This window comes from Anarrhichthys ocellatus, unplaced genomic scaffold (assembly GCF_004355925.1).
Source record: "Anarrhichthys ocellatus isolate YVR2014 unplaced genomic scaffold, GSC_Weel_1.0 scaffold133, whole genome shotgun sequence".
Lineage (NCBI taxonomy): Eukaryota > Metazoa > Chordata > Actinopteri > Perciformes > Anarhichadidae > Anarrhichthys > Anarrhichthys ocellatus.
The window spans coordinates 82611-98792 of record NW_022280163.1 but is presented as its reverse complement, the minus strand read 5'-3'; the positions used below and the strand labels follow the sequence as shown (position 1 = coordinate 98792).

The 16182-nt window shown below is 44.1% G+C and overlaps 1 protein-coding gene across 2 annotated transcripts in view; it reads left to right on the top strand.

Moving 5' to 3' along the window:
* Positions 1-7369: 7369 nt before the first annotated feature.
* The window catches only part of emilin1a (elastin microfibril interfacer 1a), a 24805-nt gene continuing 15992 nt past the window's right edge, over positions 7370-16182 (top strand). Inside the window, exon 1 of one of the 2 annotated variants that reach the window (XM_031877312.1) lies at positions 7370-7683. In XM_031877312.1, the coding sequence (XP_031733172.1) occupies positions 7571-7683 (113 nt within the window). In that variant the 5' untranslated portion in view covers positions 7370-7570. Of the gene's footprint in view, positions 7684-9520; positions 9977-16182 lie in introns of those variants that run through there. The other variant, XM_031877313.1, reaches the window with a different exon arrangement.

The following is a 16182-nucleotide window of genomic DNA, read 5'->3' as shown; positions in this document are numbered from 1 at the left end:
TTCATGTTGAAGTGTTTCCCCTTCTTTTTGTCTGTCACAGCACAGTACTGCACTGATGACACGTTGTTGGCAGCTACACTATTAATACTGTTTGACACGGCTCGATTTTTTTGTTTTTGTCTACTGATTCACAACAGCAGCACTTGAAGCTCTGCCATGTGAAAAAAGCCTCACAAATAAAAAGTAAGAGGGATTTAGGATAAGAAAATATTTGTCTTGAATGAGGCTTGTAACTGTCCTGTTTGTGTTCACTCTCATAGCTCTTATTGCAGATGTTTCCATCCACAGCAGCCAGCTGTTTTTAGTAATAAATAAAAAAGAAGCTTCGAATAAGCCACTGTACACGGACACCTGTTCAGCAACAAACAGCAGACAAAGCTAGCGGCTAGCTGGCACACAGTGAAACATTTACTCTGTGTTCATATTGCTCAAACTGCAATGACCAGAAGCCGAGTGGGAAATACCGTTGATGCCAGCCTCCAAGTTGTAGTTCTGAGTCAGAGATATTGGCGACTGCTGACAGATACAATGTATCCCCTTAGGTGGAGAGAGGTTTGGAGGTGTCAACAAACCTGTTGCAAAAATGGCTGCAAAGCTACCACCACTGGTAATTAGTCTGCAGTCCAATATTTAAACAAAAACGATTAATTCAGTTAATGCAATAGAAACTACAGACTGTTTGTATCTGGTTTCACTTAAAGGGCCAGTGTGTAGCATTTAGGGGGCATATTGGCAGAAATGGGGTATTATAATAATAAGTATGTGATCTTTAGTGTATAATCTGGAAAAAGAATCGTTACCTTATTGTGAGCCGTGTATATCTACATACGGAGCGGGTCCTCTTCATGGAGCCAGCCGCCATGTTTCTACAGTAGCGCTGAACGGAAAAAATCCCTGGCTCTAGATAGGGCCATTCACGCTTTATCGTGTCGGGTTCCGTAGTTCCTCTCCACACTTGGCACACAGGAGAAGTTTCAGCTGGTTGTAATATGCAACCTCCCCGATAGATGGTGCCAAATCCGACACACTGGACCTTCAACAAACTGCTCCAAAAACACAACACAGCTAAAGTAAGGCTAAAGGCTAGCAGTGTGGTTGGGAATAACGCATGAACATTTTGGGGAAAATTGGGAGGATTTCCTATTCCTCTCATTCTCCCTAAATTGTGTGAATGCGGCATTGGCAGCTCAAAAGCCATACGTTTCTCTCGGGAGCTGGTGGAAACCAAAACAGAGCAAAAATAGGATTTACATTCATCAAGTCAGCTGAGAAACAATTCCGAACGAATGCTAATGTTGCTCCATGCCTGCTCTATAATGTAAATAGTCAACTGTTTGCTAACAGATTCGTCATGTCAACTTTATGAGGTGATGATATGTGAATGTGGTGTTGCAAAGCCCCAAAGTGGCCAAACAGGCCGACACATTTTAACATTCTGTGTGGAGGCCTTGCTATGCTTTGAACAGTCACAAATATCTATAAGCCAAAGACGACACGTTGTAAGAATAGTTGTTGTTTTTGTAAATGGTGGTAATCTGATTTAGCAGGGAAAGTCATACATTTTATTGTTACCAGAAAAGTGTAAGTGTTTAAATGTTACCAGACTTCAGCAGGATTAAAGTAATGAAACATAGCATTCATCATCCCTAATAGTGCCGTAACACCAAGATCAGGGTCCAGGAACACAGCTCAGTTTATGGATGTAAGTCATGCGAACCATTCTCCTGCATGACTCTGCACCATAAATTATTCCTGTCACAGCACAGAGGTGAATCAGCAGACCTCCAGAGTTTAAGATTCCAAAAACGTTGGTTAATGAACTTGTGTCCTGTGAGGGAGGGTCACTGCCAGATTGAATGTATTTACATTGACCTTTTTTAGGGGGGGAATGTGAACGCGCTATTCCTAATTATTTCCTGTCAAACTGCAACTTTTGACTTGTAACTGATGATTAGTCAAAACATCACCATCACATTTTTACTCTTTATTTTTCTCTGTGGCTTTAAAGTGAAGTCACTTTTAGCTGGAGGACCATAAAAGAGTCAAGATGTGGGTCAGATACAGTGGCTCCCGCTGTGTGTGTAACATCTGGAAAAGACATGAAGGTACTTTGTGTGTAAGGAGCCTTGCTTAGGACTACTGTATGTTTGGTGCACACACACGCTACAGTGTGACTCATGAACGTACGCCGTCTTGTAAGTGCATGTGGCCCGGCCATCTGAAGCCTCAGCAGGATAAAATCAGTCAGCGGGTCCAGAGCTTGACAGGGCTACGCTCTAAAGACACCTCCCCCGAGGATCAAGTCTTTTCTGTGCAGCGGAGCATATACACACCAGCGGAGGCATTTTAAAGGTTCCTTCAAAGTGCGAAATAACAACTGGAGGTCTCCCATAATAGTCAAAGCAAACAAAACATGCTGACCCGCGCAAATGTGAAATGCAGGCCAAGCCCCGAAGAATGTCAACATGGCAGCCACAAAGCATCAGAAACATGCGGCAGTCAGACACCACACACATACAAAGTGTAGATAAAGGCTACAGAGGAAGCGGTTTGAGTAGATAAAAAAAAGGAATGGGGCACAATGGGAACAATGGAAAGGGCTCATAATTCAAGTTTTTCACACAAGTCAGACGGATACAATAACTGTTTAGAGGAATGGTGATGTGAATATGTTACCGCAACAGAAAGCCCTGTTGTTTGTTTCGTTGTGTATGGTCTAATCCTGCCTATTTATAATGGCAGAAAAACAGCCCCCCCCTCCCTCAGGAATGTTAATCTTCCCAAGGGCTTTGGTCAAGAGTCCAGTGGCCCAGCCATCGAACGCCACACAGCTGACAGGGTCGACCCAAGTACATCCCATTCTGAGTTGGCTCCTTGAGGAAGATCCAATCACTTCAAAGCCACAGGAAAGGAAAGAAATGCAGTCCAGTTGCATTTTTTAGAGGCAGCCTCATAGTGCGACCACAGAAACCGACGAAAAGCCAGAGATTCCAGTGAAATGAAGCGAAGTGGGAGGAAGAAAACTCATCAGCGAGCTTCACCCTGCAGCACCTTCAGTAGAGAAATAAAAGTTAACAGCACATAAAGTGAAAGAAATAGCCCGACACACTGTCAAATAGTATAGAGCTCCCATTGGACATGGGCTCTTGGGTATCTTCAACATAAACGTTATCCTGTCTTAGGGACTAGAGGAGGGTCCAGCTGTGTGGACCCTGAGAGAAAGAGGATAAAAAAAAGCTTATTTTTAAGCTGTTGCATGCCTCCTTAAAAAAAATGGATGGGCTGTTATGAAATTTGGTTCCCACATTCGTTTTCACTTCAGGATGAAATGTAATAACTTAGGTGCTCTCAGGAATGGCGACGGCCAAAAACCAGGATGGCGACAGCCAAAATGCTGAGCTTGAGGCTTCAAAACCACAGTCCACAAACCAGTGGGTGACGTCACAATGACTACGTCCACTTCTTATGTACAGTATCTGCTAAACATCAGCAAGTTAGCATTGTGACTAATAACATGTTATCCAGCCCGTACTCATTCCCAGGAAGTCAAATACCAACGCTTTGTCAGACCCCTCAGCATCTAATACCGATGCACAAGGCCCCCTATAGAGTCTGGATGGGAAGCCAAACACAGGACTTTCAACTGGAAGACCGGTGTCCATGTCCCAAAGTGTGGTTGGGTTATTTTGAAGTGTCTTATGTATTTATGTGCTGTTGTTTACGTTTCTCATGATGTTTTTCCCAAGCAAAGATAAAAATAAATCATTGACTTTGGGACGAGAGGACTCATTTCCGGGTTCTAGGACTCATTCCTGCAGCACTCTAGTTCAGCCTAGCAGAGCGGCACATGGAACGATGTGGCATTTAAATAACTCAGAAAAGAAGTTTTTACTGTACATTTCTTCAGTTCAACCTTCGTTTCCTTCATGTGTGAGCAACCATGCAGGCAGTCTTAAGAGTGAGAACCTTCCTCTTTCATGGTAAAGGGAATTCGAAAGTAGCTCCAAAGAGTCCTCCACACACACTGTCAGCAGCCTCCGGGATGATGAAATATGTTGCACAGCACACAGTGTGTTTGCAATGTGCTGCAGATAAGCTGGCGACACCTACCTCTAAATGACACACAGCCGCATAACGCTATCATATTTCCAACAGGTACTAACTCATGCATCTGAGTCTGGAAATGTTACAGATACATCTTGGCGAGCTTTGGCTTCATGGGGAAGGAAGTCATTTAGGGAAGGAATTTGGCTGAGATGTAACAGGGTGTGACCGTGTCTGTGTGTATCTGTTCAGATGAATTGCCGTTTTAAGAATTATAGTAAACAAAAGGGGGAATGGGAGTCATAATTTGTGAGTTTTGCAAGATGAATGCCACCCTTCTTCACCCCTTCTGTCAACTCCCCCCCCCTCCCCCCCCCGTTAGAGCTCCTCTTATATCTGGTTTGTGTCATGCATCACGTGGTTAGTGAGGCCTCTCATTTATTCTCGGCCCTATCACTTCTGCCGCTGCCTGGCCAGCATCTCACACCAGCCACAGTACATTTGAAAGGTACAGTCGCCAAATATGCAACCACGGTTAATGAGCCATAAGTAGAGTGGGCCTCCCATCACCAAACAGAGGTCACCACTTCCCAATCTGCTTGATATGCGCCAGCTTTTTATTTGGCAAGCGTTTATAATGCATTGTTTTGCACGGACCCCCAAAAAAGTCAGAGGTCAGTGTGCTTGGAATCCACTTTATGTGTCCGCCAGATACTTTGACTCTTTTAACTGTCGACTAGATTTATAATGGTGCAGCTAAAGTGCATCAAAACCAAACATAGCAGTCATGGAACTAAATGTGCCACAGTTTGACAGCTAAACACACTGTGTCTTCATTCAACATACAATCGATGTGATTCATGTCTTAGGTTGGTATAGCATACTGATACTCGCATTAGATCCATCATGCATGAAGAGGTAGTGGCTGTATGTTTTCTGTAATGGTCTCATCCTCCCATCCTCAGGATGCCTGGCTATGCTCTCTTGGTGGGGGTGTCGAAGAGTCTGTGACTGAGCAGCTGGGAGAGCTGATCTCATTAGTGGGCTGACGGGAGGACTGCTGAGCTGGGCATTCCTCCGTGGCAGCAGCGGAGGAGATGTACAGCTTTCATTGAGTAGAAAAATGTAGAAATAAACTGGGGCAACAGAAGAAGCTCTAGGAGAAAGAAAATAAGCAGCAGTGTTCAAGGCTCTAAGAACATGAATTACCAAATGGAAAAGAAAGAGTAACCCAACAGGATGACATGGAATTTAACTTTGTGTCTCTGAACCGCTGCTATTTTTAACTTTTTGGCATGTACGCTAAATTTGGATTCAGATAACGACAGGAAAAGAGGTAGAAGGTGGAGAAAAAAAGCATCAATCACACCTCGAGAACAGCCTCCTTATCCAGCGGATAAGGACTTGCTACTACGTTCTGTGTGTGTGTGTGTGTGTGTGTGTGTGTGTGTGTGTTAGATATCATCCTCTTCTCAGATCGGTATCTGTCGTTGGGATCAAAGGGGAGACAGGGCAGACAGGCTGATTGCGTTAAGATCGACAGTAATTGTGAAGGAGGACAGTAAAGCCATCACTATGAATGTCATTGAGCTGCTGCTCAACACATTCACTGAAAGGGGTTTTCCGTTTTCTCTTTGCTGAATTATTTACCAATACCAAACCAACACCAACATTACATACCGAGATTAAAAGTCCATTCTTGACATCGGGAACGATACAAAACGATGCCACCACAAGGTCCACTTTGCAGCGATTCTGGAGCTTTCCATCGTATCACATGATCTTCATCCGAATGTGTTGTAACTCTGTAATGTTGTTCATTCTGTACACATCTATTGCACTTCTGTCCATCCTGATAGAGGGATCCCTCCTCTGTTGCTCTTCCTAAGGTTTGATCCTCTTTTCTCCCTGTTAAAGGGTTTCTGGCAGGGGAGTTCTTCCTGTTCCGATGTGAGGGTCCTGGGACAGAGGATGTCGCATGTGAACAGATTGTAAAGCCCACTGAGGCTAATTTGTGATTGGTGATTTTGGGCTATACAAAATAAACTGAATTGAATTGAATTGAATCCGCCCATGGAGTTTGCCCAACTGTGGGGGGGATTGTACTATTTAGAAGATTTTTCCATATATTGCAGCATTTTATGCTCATCCATGTTGCTATAGATCGAGTTGAGATTGACACTTATTGTAAGTCGCTTTGGATAAAAGCGTCTGCTAAATGACTGTAATGTAATGTAATGTAATGTAATGACAGCAAATGACAAAACAATCAACTTTGGACTTTTTCTTCAACATCTAAAGTAAGACTGTAACTTTCTAAAGAAAGGAACAATTAGGGAAAATTTAATTCTTAAGCAAAAAAGATGCAATTGTCGATTCAATACATTCATGGGTGTTGCTGTTACAGCTCTATGTGGTCTGACCAGTGGCTGTTGTTTACTAATGTTAGCCGACTTTAGACAGATATTGCTCTGGAACAGACTTGACTCAGGACTCGTAAATGTTAGGAAAAAAAGAATACATTTAATTTAGCCAATTGTGGCCATATTTTAGCAAAAATGTCACATGCTGCCTTCAAACGGGGTTGTGTTTACCATGTTCACTAGAAGAGCCCCCCCCCCCCTCGTCATATTCATCACCTCGTAAGTGGGAATCTTCTGAAGTTCAGAGTTAACGAGTTGTGACGTGTTCGCTGACGTTTTCGGAAACGGCGGAGGCCATGGAAGGTCATTTTAAGGTGGAGGTAAATTGACGTATTGTAATTTTAGCTTATTATAGAGTTTTTATACTTTTATATACTTTTTCAATATGTCTAAGGGAAAATGTTTGTATTCCCTTTTTCTGTCGTTAGGCCTTTGCAATTCCTCGGTGGCTCCGTTCAAAGGCGGCAATAGTCTCGTTTGAAGATAACACAGTGCTCTTAAAAAAACGTGAAATGTACATCTACAAATCCATGACTAGGTAAACTATATTAGTAGCCTACGCATTTCATGGTAATGTAAGAAGTTATGCCTGTTTTTGAACTGTAATTTTGGGGGCTTTTTAGGTTTTGTGGAGCCTGTTGTTTCTTTCAGACTCTCTTCTTCATTATTTTGCTGTAAAATCGCTTTGGCAAGGTCTAAATTGGGCTTCCTTACAATGCCAGTGAAGCAGTTAAAGTAGAAGAACTGAAAAGGGGAAAACAGAGAGAAAATGTAGGCTGCACCAGTGCAGAGAGGAGAGAGAGAGAGAGAGAGAGAGAGAGAGAGAGAGAGAGAGAGACCCTGAGCGGGCATGACGGCTGTTGGAGCTCTGACAGGAAACTTTTCTTGTTGTTGCTCCGCTCCTCAGCTCCAGTCAGACTCCACCGCTTCAGCGACTGAAATGCACTTGACTGGATCTACTCATCCCGTGAAGTCATGGCTCTGCGTCTTCACTCACCGGCGGCGCGTCACTGAAGACCTCAGACAGTAACCGTGACACCTTTCCAGGACAAACTTCTGGAGCTAAACGACGTTTTTCTTTTTTTGCGTTTGACGCGAGGAGGATGGAGACGGGGGTTTACCTGCTCGCCTGCCTCTCGTTGGCCCGGGTTAGTTGGGGTCTCGGATATGCGGAGTCCGGTGTGCAGACGGGACAGAGAGCGGCCAGCAGACACAGGTAGGGTCGACGTGAACGGAGACACACGTGTGTGAATGTGTTGGTTGTGTTTGCGTCAGGAAAAAGAGCTGCAGTTCAAAACCTTTTAAAATGTAGCCTATGATGAACTGTGCTTCTATAGTGAGGTGCGGGAACGTTCAGGGGTCCTTTAGGGGCTTCCGGTGGGTCCCTCATAACAAAATGTGAAATAGTTCAGGGCTGAAACAACTGAGCGATTAATCTGATTGATTAATGTGGAGATTTGCTGTTTATTTAATTGTATATAATTATAGGTGTGTGTTTTGGACTGTGAGTGTGAGAACATGCAGGCTATTTGAATGGTCTTCGGTTCTGGAAAATTCTTCATCAAAACAATTAATTGATTAATCGAAAAAATATATATAATATCAAAATAATCTGTTTGCGCCACCCTAATGAGGGATTCACTGTAATAAATGATTAAATGAATAAAATAAATAAATAAAACATGATCTCACTCAAATAATAATTAAAAAAAGGATCATTTAAAAACTAGCACCAACAAAAACTCTCCCATATGGGGCAGACTGGGACAAAATCTTCTCAATATTGGGGTCATTTCCCTCATGAAAGTCTCTTCCTGAGACCATGATGTGTAAATATCGTCCCCTTCAGAAGCACACATCATGTTGATTGTTATTTTCAGAGGAAATGTCTTATTGGTGATTAGGTCTCTTACACTGCAGGGCCCCTCCCCGAATGGGTGGGTTGGGGAAGGGGTGTGTGCATGTGTGTGATGATGCAGGGGGGGGCGGCCCAGAGCTGGACAGGGTTTATAGGGATTATAGATATTTACTGTTTCAGGGCCCCCAAGTGAAAAGTGGTTCAGGGGGCCCGGTGTTTCTCGTTTGGAGGGGAATTCATCAGTTTGGCAAACAGGATGTCCCAGTCAGGTACTGGACTCTGGACGTCGTCAATCCAGAAGACTGACCGGCGTATAATCGTGGAGTTTCAAACTGAGCGATTCCGACTGCCGTCTAGTCCTATTTTATGGGGACAGTGGGGAAATCCTTCAGATCTCAGAGACGCTTGACTCAGAGACGCTTGAACGGTCGCTTGTAAATCAGTGATGGCTGTTGGAGTCCCTGCTCGTAAAGTTGTTAATACCGTCAGTGGGCCGTTTTTATGCTGCTGCTGCTGCTGCCCCCATAGTGCGTTATTAGCATGTCATTGAGCTCCTGCCCGAGGGCCCCGTGTGTGGACGACCCCCCTCACCTCTGCGGACAGATGTGCGACTTGTTTGTTGTGCGGGGTGGTTTCAGCTACACCGATTGACTGAGAGCGTAGGTGTGTGTGTCTGTGTGTGCACGAATAAAAGGGTGAGGGAGTGAATGAAGTCCATCCCTCACATGTGGTACGTGTCTGCCTGCATGTGTTTGTATTTAACGTGTGTGTGTGTATGTGAGCATGAGAGGGTGGCCAGGCTACTGGGAGTTGAGCTGCTGTAATAGCTTCTATCAGGTTTCTCTCCACATCAGAGCGCAGTGTGCTGCTGCTGCAGCTGCTGGGGCGGCCTGAGTGCTGAGACATGGATGGTTGGCCTCTTTGGTGTATGATGAAGCTGAGCCGTTGGCTACTGGGAGTGAGAGAAAGGGGGGGGGGGGGACAGAGAAAGAGTGAGAAACAGGGGAAAAAGATTGATTGACAAAGTGGAAATATGTGCTAAAATGTCAAGAGGTGGAGGTAGGTGATTATGAGGGGGGAAAGATAAAGCATTGGATCGACAGGGTGAGATAAGTGAGAAGCAAACAAGAGGACTAGAAGAAAAGAAAAGAGAGAACCGAGCAGGCGTGACAAGAGAGGATGAAAGAGTGCGAAAAGGAGGGGAGGAGCAACAGGACAGGAGAAAAGACAGACTGACAGTAGAAGAGAAGATCGGGCCCGGGTCCTCAATCGGCCTTCCCCCTTTTCTGAACCCAGCAGGCTACGAAAGAGTCAGCATGGCTGTCCTGTGACGTACACACACACACATGCAAACCACACACACACACAAAGTGACGCATCGGGGGGGAAGAATGCGCTGGCCCGTGGCAATGCGGTTTGCCCCTCTGACACCCATTTGAACTCCATTGATCTGTTTTGACAGATGTGCGAAGTACTCCATATGCAATAAAGGCTGTCAGATGAACTGAAGGCATCCAGCGAGGGGTCTCATGCGGGGCTTCAGGACGAGGACCCCCGGCCGTCCGACACATCTCCTGCCAAAAAATGTCAGAGGCAACACGTCATCCCGCCGGCTCCAGAAAGCAACGGAGGAAGAGTGACGGGTCTGAGTGTAGGTGGACTGCTGATCTGTTTAGGCTCACGTACGGTTTGGAGGACATCGCCACTGGAGGGTAGCTAGAAGCAGATACATTAATCATACTTACAGTCCACTTATTTCCTTACGTTGGCATCAGGGTGCTCCATAAAGACAGACAAATGGGCACACTTAAAATAACCGGTTTTTATGGCCTTCTGCTTTGTGGATTGTGGCAGGAAAATCAGAAGAGCCAAAGGGACAAACACTTTGTTCTGGGGCCATTAGCCAATAACACTGCATGCCAAGCTAAGTTCAGGTTTTCATGATTTGGGCCGGGGCTTAGTTCCATGAATGAATCCTTTATGCTATAGCATAATCTCAAATACTAGTGTCCTTTCAAGTTTGTGGTGCCAGTTTGGGCAAGACCTTTTCCTGTCTCAGTGTGACGATGTCCCTGTGCAGAAAGCCGGGCCCAAACAGAAAGGGTTTCCCCACTTTGGTGTGGAACAATTTGACCGACCTGCACAGAGCCCTGAACGCAACCTCATCCAACACCTTTGTGGTGACAGTATCTCCAAGTCAGTGCCAGACAGGCCTTTAAGTGACCGGCTGTTAAGTATAAAAAAATAAACAGAGAGAAACAACAGATTAAAAACGATACAAGCCATGTAAAATCAAAGAAAGCGCAGGATTCCTTACTCACCCACCGGCTGGAGAGAGAGAAATGAGTCCTGCCTTCTATTGAATGCGAAAGTATCTTAAAGCAGCATTCTTTCTACTGACCATCAGGGGGCGACTCCTTTATGGTCTCAATCTCTAGTTTCAAGTCTTCTTCAATACATCATGATGTTCATTGAGTAAATTATGGTCCATTTAGAGTCAAATAGACCATAAAGCAGCGTATGCTTTAGGGCGGGGCTACCTTGTGATTGACATGTCGCTACCATGACATTGGTAGCGACTGGGAGTTGCCCGTGTTTTTGTCTGACAACTTTAACCATCTGACAGTGTGTTTTCACTTTGCGAAAGTTAATTGTTAACAATTTGGTCGGCAAAAAATGGTTTATTCAGTGTTCGGATGTACTTAGCTCCGCCCTCTCTTGTCACTTCTGGTTTCAAAAAACAAGATGGCGACAGCCAAAATGCCAAACTCGAGGCTTCAAAACGACAGTCCACAAACCAAAGGGTGACGTCATGATGACTATGTTCACTTCTTATAAACTTTACAGACCCCTGACATAGTTTTCGTCCAGTAACAATGAGCAGAGCTGTGACTAGTTCCTGGATACATCTATGAAGGACCAGGGGCGTTTCTAGGATTCAAAGAAAGGGGGGGCTTAGCCCCAAGGGGAGTGGCATGTTTGCGCGCAATTGTTTTTGGGGCCCATTTGGGGCTGTGGATATCCATTGTTTCAGACAGTTCATAGATTGGTTCAATCAGAAAGAGTGTGATTTTGCTCTGTAGTTTTGCTTGCATTCAGTATATGATAACACAAGAGACAGAATTTGAGGGTCATAGTGAAACTTGACAACACAAATATGAACTTTTCTCAAGTAAAGAATATCCGCGTCACTCCCAAATCCTAACTCTTAAAGGGACCGCACACAATGGATGGAGAATGGACCTGACAGTGTCAACTTTATATCGTTAAGTATGATGATAGGCTATTGGAATGTAATTTGAAGGGGGAAAAAACATACAAACCAGAACGCACGCACATATGTAGCATGTGAGAGTTATAAATAACTTGTCCATGTGAGAAACAATAGTTTAATTTAATGACATCACCAAAATAAAAATATATATTTTTTCTTTTTTTTTTTTTAAAGCCAATAATGCCAAATTATTTGGGGGGGCTGAAGAACATTTGAGGGGGGCTTCAGCCCCCCTAAAATAGGCCTAACGACGCCCCTGTGAAGGACTGTGACAGGTAGTATGTCCTACCTCACTAAAATGATGTGAAAAGCCTTCTAAGAAGTACTGAGACTGTTAAAGCAGCTATACGTGCTCATGGTTTTGTAATTAGATGGCAAACAATCACATACAATTGCAAAGTTCAGACGTTCGCATTATATGTTTGTTTTGGGCATACGTATGTTGTAAATACCACACGTTCTGTCACTCATCCATCAGGACATTTATACATATTACTGCTCCAGATAAAGGACACTGATCTTGAGGAGAATATCAAAAATAGATTATTTTTTTCTTATTCATCAATCGTAAACATCAAGCTTCAGTCCTTCAGAGTTAGAGAACAATGGCTCCTTTCTAATGCTGACGTTTGGCACCAATATTTGAGAATCAAACAAATGCAATACTGTCCTCTGACAGTACACCAGGGAAATGAAGCCAAACTCATATCTCTTCTACTCTAATCTATTTTTGCTAATGATATTTGTCTGTCTACTTACATACAGTAGAACCAATGGCAATTATTACTGTGTTTACACACACAACAACAAAAGCAAGACAACGGCCAAGCATGGAAGTGTTCTCTGATGTAGCTATGTTGTTATATATCACTGGGAACCGGCTCACGGCATTATTTGAATGGAACGGAACAGGGTGAACCAAGAACATATGATTGGTCGACGCTTCACCCCGTCATTCAAACACTGAAAAAACAGTGTCAGTTTGTAGCTTCATGTCACTGTCACTGCAGCGTTAGTTCATGCCTCTTCTGTCGTTGGTGAAATGTAAGAGGTTGTAAAAAACTTTTGGAAGACATTTAACATCAGTGAGTCACGTACTCTAATGGTGAAAGAGAACCTAAATAATTAAAAGGCAACCTGGGCGCAGAGAAAATAATTGTCAGTAAGCTTCTTTTAATACTTCCCATTGGCTCCAGAGCAGCAGATGTTTCTTAGCGTAGAACAGCTTTGAGAGCATTATATAGTATATTTCCCAGAATACACTGTAATATGGTGAAAAGGCCTTTTCACTACAGTTGTGATAGAACACCAAAATGCGGCGTTAAGTTGCCAGGCGAATGGACTGTGACTGGATTTTCCTCGTCTTGACAGACCTCGGAAAACATCCGAACTCACTTCATCTGTGAGGATTTTCTGCATTAGTGCAGTAAACAAATCTCATTATATATGGTAATGTATACGTGGGAAATGGGATCCTTTCCAGTCACAGCCATTGTTAATTACCATAGTTCCTAGCATGCATTTCATTTAAGAAAGCCTTGTTTAGATACACATACAGAATGCTATAGAGGTTTGGATCCCTTCCCAACACTCTCCCCATTCAAACCGCACCAGAAGGACTGAACCTGTAAACCTGCTCTCAACATACAGAGTAAATGGAAGCAGACATTTACATGCTGAACTCACTGTTTTATACGTCAGAGCAGTCAAACTAAAGTTCTACCTGCATAAATAGTCGGTGCTACTTTTGCCAAGTGTAGCTTTATGGCCTTTGAGGAAATGTGTGTCTCAAAATGCTCATGCCTCCATAAATGGTTAAAACGCAAGCCAGCCACAGGGAAAACCTGCGGCCCTCCGAAAGAACAGACGACAGACGTATCTGAGCAATAACGCTAAAGCAAACGTCAGTATCGTGGACATTCTCAGTATATCTTCGTGACCGCTAGGCTAAACAATCAGAGAGAAGTTTACACAGTCACGCTGTCCCCAGATGCTGGAACCAGTCCAAAAGGGGGGAAAAACAAACCGGTGCGTGTGTGTGTGCCTGCCTTTGTGTTTGTCTAATGGCGTGCAATCGCGACTGAGTGCACTTCAGTGTGCGCATGGTCGTCTGCCGGCGGTCTGTGTGCTGTACAGGGGTATACCTTTATAAGGACGCTGGAGGGGCCGGTTGACCTTTTGGGCCGCACGGTTCAAATGCAGAGGCGCGCCCCCTTTCCATCCACTCATTCAGGTCGCTGTCGAAAGCCGTCCCTTGAAGCTAAATGAAAGATCCCTCAACAATAGGTGCCGCCAAGTGCTTTCTTTGTTTGAGTAGTAACCCCCCCCCCCCTTTTTTTTTTACCCCTTTCTTTCATTCCTTCTTCCTCCCACTTACTCTCCCTGTCACTTTTGTCAATGATTGTTCCAGTTTTTACCCACAATGCTCCTCTGGAGAGGAGGGTGAATAAATCCATCCTGCGTGGGCTGAGATGTCAGACATCTTCCTGCCCTGGCTGTGAAGTGTCTGTCTGCTGTTTTATTGAGGCGGGAAATTTACTGGGAAATAAAGTGATGCTCAGACAGGTGCAGGAGTCCCTCTCACACTGAGTTACAGCTCAAGAAATACAAATAAAACGTGTGCAATGGAAGTTTCGCTGCCGCTGCTGGGCGGAGAGGTAATGAAAGTATTTGTGTGTGTCTGTAGGAGGACGAAGTGTGTTTGTGGTAATTAACAGTGATAATTTACAAGCGCTTTACGTGTGTGTTTAGACTTGTTTCCCGTGTTTATTTTCCGTATCCGTCCGGGTGTGCTTCATCTAAAGTGTGAAGTCAAACAGCTCCTCATTTGCTAACTTTGTGTGCCGGCCTCTTGTCACTTGATGGTAAGGCAGACTTTCAGCTCACACTTTTCAGTCTGTTTCCTTGAGTACATGTTTCATCATGTGTCCATGTTTGAAATACAGTTATCCCCTTTCTCTCCCCTTATGGGCCGATCACGCCGAGACTAGCGTCGCTAGAAACCGTTGTTTTCCTATTGCCGCGTTTTTCAGAGTAAAAAGTAAAAGAAAGTACAAAGTATTTCAAAGTAAAAATTAAAAAAAGTAAAAAAGTAAAAATATTCTCAACTTTTAAAACTTGTCGTACCGCTCGTCAATGTCACAATTGACAGAGGCAGCCAATCAAATCAAGCAAGAGGCGGGCTTTACTTCTCTACCACTGACTTCCTGTTTATATACCAGTTGTTGGGGTTGGAATTGGCATGGGTTGGCATTGATGTTAACGATAGTTAACTATGATCAACAATATCATTTTCCCCTTCTCTTCATTCAACAACAGAGCTCAGTGTCTGCATTAAATCAATTTTCCGCTGTTATTTACATTTGATTGCCTGGTTGGTTCACATTCAGTTCTCTCATCTGTGTTGCTTCCAGACGCAGCTGCAGAAAAGCTCTAAAAAAACCCTCTGTGCACTTCCTGCCCAGCAGCACCAAATGTGAGATGGATCAAAGTTCATACTGTGGAGCTTTTAGTAGCTAATGAAACATATATATTCCTCAGGTGATGGTGGAGAGCAAAAAGGAGAGTGATTATTGGACTGGCATTATCCAGGCAGACCCAAACATACCTCCAAACGAATGACAATGGTGCTTCGTATATCTGCCGGCTGTGCAAAGTAGCAACTGCCATGTCAATTTGTAAGGTAATAATATGTTTATGTTGTGTTCACAGCTAGTTTTTACTGCTCCTAAGTGGCCAAAAATCAACAGGTGTAAAGCATAGACTGTATATAAGAAGTGGACAGAGTCACTGTGACATCATCCATTGGTTTGTGGACTGCGGTTTTGAAGCCTAGAGTTTGACGTTTGGACGTTGCCATCATGACCTTTTGCATCCAGTGAATGGAAGTGACCATATTTGGACTGCCGATGAGTGACATAGACACCCTCTATACGGCTCTGGTAGAGACCTGTCAATCACAAGGTAGCCCCGCCCTAAAGCATACTCTGCTTTATAGTCTATTTACAAAGGTACAATGTGGAGTTTTTGATTGCAGTGCAAATACGAAGCGAACCGATAGCTTGGCACCTAGAAGTGCTGCTTGCAGCTTTCTCTGGATCTGCTCATTGCTCATTGACTCCAGGGAAGTGAAGACGGGTTTGGTTGTAACGTTAGTATGTCCAGCATCAAGCAGCAAAAGTGAAGTGCGGTCAATAAGGCCCGTCGTTGACGACGCCCTGGACTCCGAAGCCCTGCTCCCGCTGGTTCTTAAAGAGCTATGCGCTTGATTTTTCAAAGATCATTGATATTGGAAGTGGCACGTGTCCAAATTGCACCAAGTTCAGCAGTGCACGTTCTTGTGTCCCCATCTATACACCTACCAACTGTGAAGATCGGATCAACTGGTGAAGAGATGTGCGAAGGACAGACAGATACACACAGACAGACACACAGACAGACACACAGACAGACACACAGACACACAGACACACAGACAGACACACATACAGACACACAGACAGACAGACAGACACACAGACAGACAGACACACAGACAGACAGACAGACACACAGACAGACAGACAGATACACACAGACAGACA